Genomic DNA, 2,445 nt, shown 5'->3' with positions numbered 1-2,445 from the left:
ATAATGAATCACCTAAAAATCTCACGTTTATTCTTGACTACATCTTTTGTTGTTGATATTTACATATATTTGCACACAAAGAACAGCAATGTGTAAGATAATAATAACTCACCTGTGATTGGTGGAACGCTCCCTCTGATACCTTGTACTTATTGATAAAGAGCTTCACATAGTAGAAGCTGAATATATTGTTTATCATGCCAGATCCTAGAGTGGTCATGGCATAAGCCACAGCTGCAGGATTGACACCAAAGTTAATAAGGTGTCGGCCTACATTTAGTCTTCCGGAGCGCACACCTGAAGCAGGTTTCTCCACGGCGGCCATGGCTGCTCAAGCAACCCAAAGACCAAGTTTCCTGTCGGTGTAACCAGCTGGGCATAGGAAACTATGTCGCTTGCAATAACTACTTACTGCTGTATAGCAGCAACTGGGACACTGGTCAATATTTCACGGCAAAAAAGCGTTGTGTGCAGAGCTGGTTCTTGTTCCAACTGTCTCATTTTCATCCAGCCCACATGTCACAGTGTTACTTCCCGTTAAGCAGACTGTTTACTGAAGCTGTATCACATTAAGAAACTGCAATCTTGTCAAACTCGATTTTTGTGTCTTCCGGGCGGGGGCGGGACTTCAACATAACAAACAGACATCTGATTGGCCAGAAGAGTTCTTTGGCTCCACTTGCTGCTTCGTGATTGGCCGATAAGAACGTCTGTCAACGGAAGCAGGAGGTTACGACAATTAAAAACATTTTTTAAAACTATTTAACCGGTAGTCATTAACCTGTGAGCAGTACTAAAAGTTAGTTTGAATATTCAGTTAAAAATGATTTAAAAGTAAAATACATTTTCTTCTATCGTGTAGTTGACGCTTTATCTGCCACCTACCGGATGTCGGGGTGTATTAAAGATTTGCCACGTTGCCGTAGAGACAACATACTTAACGCCTCACACAACACCGGGACGATGTAGTTGACGTTTCTCCACACACGGCGGTGAACAGGCTGCTGAACTAACACACACACACACACCTGCACACCTGTGTGTCAGAGTGTAAAAATGTTAACTGACGTGATTTTGGAGGAAGAGTTTGACAAGAATGGAGATCCTTGGTACGACCCGCAGGACCTGGAACACGGTAGGAGCTGTGGTCGCACCCTTAACCCTGTCTGACCGTGAGGACTGACATGTTATTACTCCACTGTTGTGAGAGTTTTGGTTGCTTGTCAGCTGGTGATCATATGTGGAGTTTCTTGAAATAGTCAGATGAGATAAGAAAAGATGCAGGAGAAGTTAAAGTCAAACACAGCAGCATAGGGAGATGTAGTGCAAAAAGTACATCACAAAGTAGGAATATTATAAGATATAATAGAAGATATGAGACTGTAATGAAAAAAAAAATCCACTGCACTAACGACTTGACACAAGCCTTAACAGAAGGGCTCACACATGAAATAAAGTTGAAGTCTATAGATCACTCTTGTGAGACTGAATCACGGGAGTCATGGGGTAAAAATGGTTTCCTGAGGCTGTCACAGGTCCTGTGTTTGATTGTTTTTTTCATGCACTTGCATGCTGTTAGAGCTGCTTTGAGATAAGGAGACAGATTTATAGATGGAGTGTTTTATTAAAGCGCAAGATACATTTACAGTTACAGAACATAAGGGACAAAACAAGGGAATAAGGAATAAATAATAAGCACAGAATACAATATAAACCTGAGAAGAACTAAAACTAGAACCTCTCTATGTATTGAATATACACTTTACAGTTGTAGTTCCCTGTAGTTTACTGCACAAGGGCCTGGATTGTGTTTGTATACTGTATATTAAAATGGAAGCATTTGTAAATTGAATAAACATTACTATTATATATCCTCAAATATAGTGGTGTTTTACAGTGCAGGGGTGAGATAACGTAGAGATAATAAATATGGCTAGAAGGTCTGAAAAGTGTGAAAGAACAGCAGAGAGTACTGGAAAGATTTAGAAGAAGAAGAATATGTTTATTGTCACTATACACATGTACACTTATTACTATTTTACCGTCTTATAGAGAAAATTCTGGTAGATTTCTCTCATTAGCTTTTTACTATTTTATTTGATAACTTACATCTTGTTTATAATGCCACACTAGCGATAATTTTGGTGATCTTTTTATAAATCTTCTTATGGTATAAGTAGGTATTGATATACAATAATCAAATTATTTCATTTTACTATTGATAAGTATAACTTATAAAGATATAATTTCGCGATCTACCAGTACCCATCTTATATCGTGAGAACACTTTAACAAGGCTCCCGTATTCAGGCCATTTACTGTTTTTATCTGAGCAACTAACGGAACTGTAGTTTAGAACTACCATCTCTTGCAGAATACCTGTGTTTGACGTTTTATTCAGACGGCACATCAAACTGCTTATCTCTTTTCTTTTGCCAAATCATT

At 38.6% G+C, this 2,445-nt stretch overlaps 2 protein-coding genes across 2 annotated transcripts in view; one reads left to right on the top strand and one right to left on the bottom strand.

Annotated features, from left to right (window-relative positions):
* mfsd13al (major facilitator superfamily domain containing 13a-like) overlaps positions 1 to 618 on the bottom strand; it is a 6,765-nt gene extending 6,147 nt beyond the window's left edge. Inside the window, exon 1 of the mRNA XM_035655498.1 lies at positions 113 to 618. Within this exon, the coding sequence (XP_035511391.1) occupies positions 113 to 325 (213 nt within the window). The 5' untranslated portion in view covers positions 326 to 618. The remainder of the gene's footprint in view (positions 1 to 112) is intronic.
* Positions 619 to 1,018: 400 nt separating this feature from the next.
* Positions 1,019 to 2,445, top strand: part of cdr2a (cerebellar degeneration-related protein 2a) — a gene marked incomplete in the record, with an annotated part of 7,573 nt that continues 6,146 nt past the window's right edge. Inside the window, 1 exon segment of the mRNA XM_035655550.1 lies at positions 1,019 to 1,135. Coding sequence (XP_035511443.1) covers positions 1,057 to 1,135 — 79 coding nt within the window.

Source organism: Morone saxatilis, unplaced genomic scaffold (genome assembly GCF_004916995.1).
Source record: "Morone saxatilis isolate NCDOM2014 unplaced genomic scaffold, NCSU_SB_2.0 Contig14, whole genome shotgun sequence".
NCBI lineage: Eukaryota > Metazoa > Chordata > Actinopteri > Moronidae > Morone > Morone saxatilis.
The sequence above is the reverse complement of the archived record's forward strand: the minus strand, read 5'-3'. Positions and strand labels throughout refer to the sequence as shown.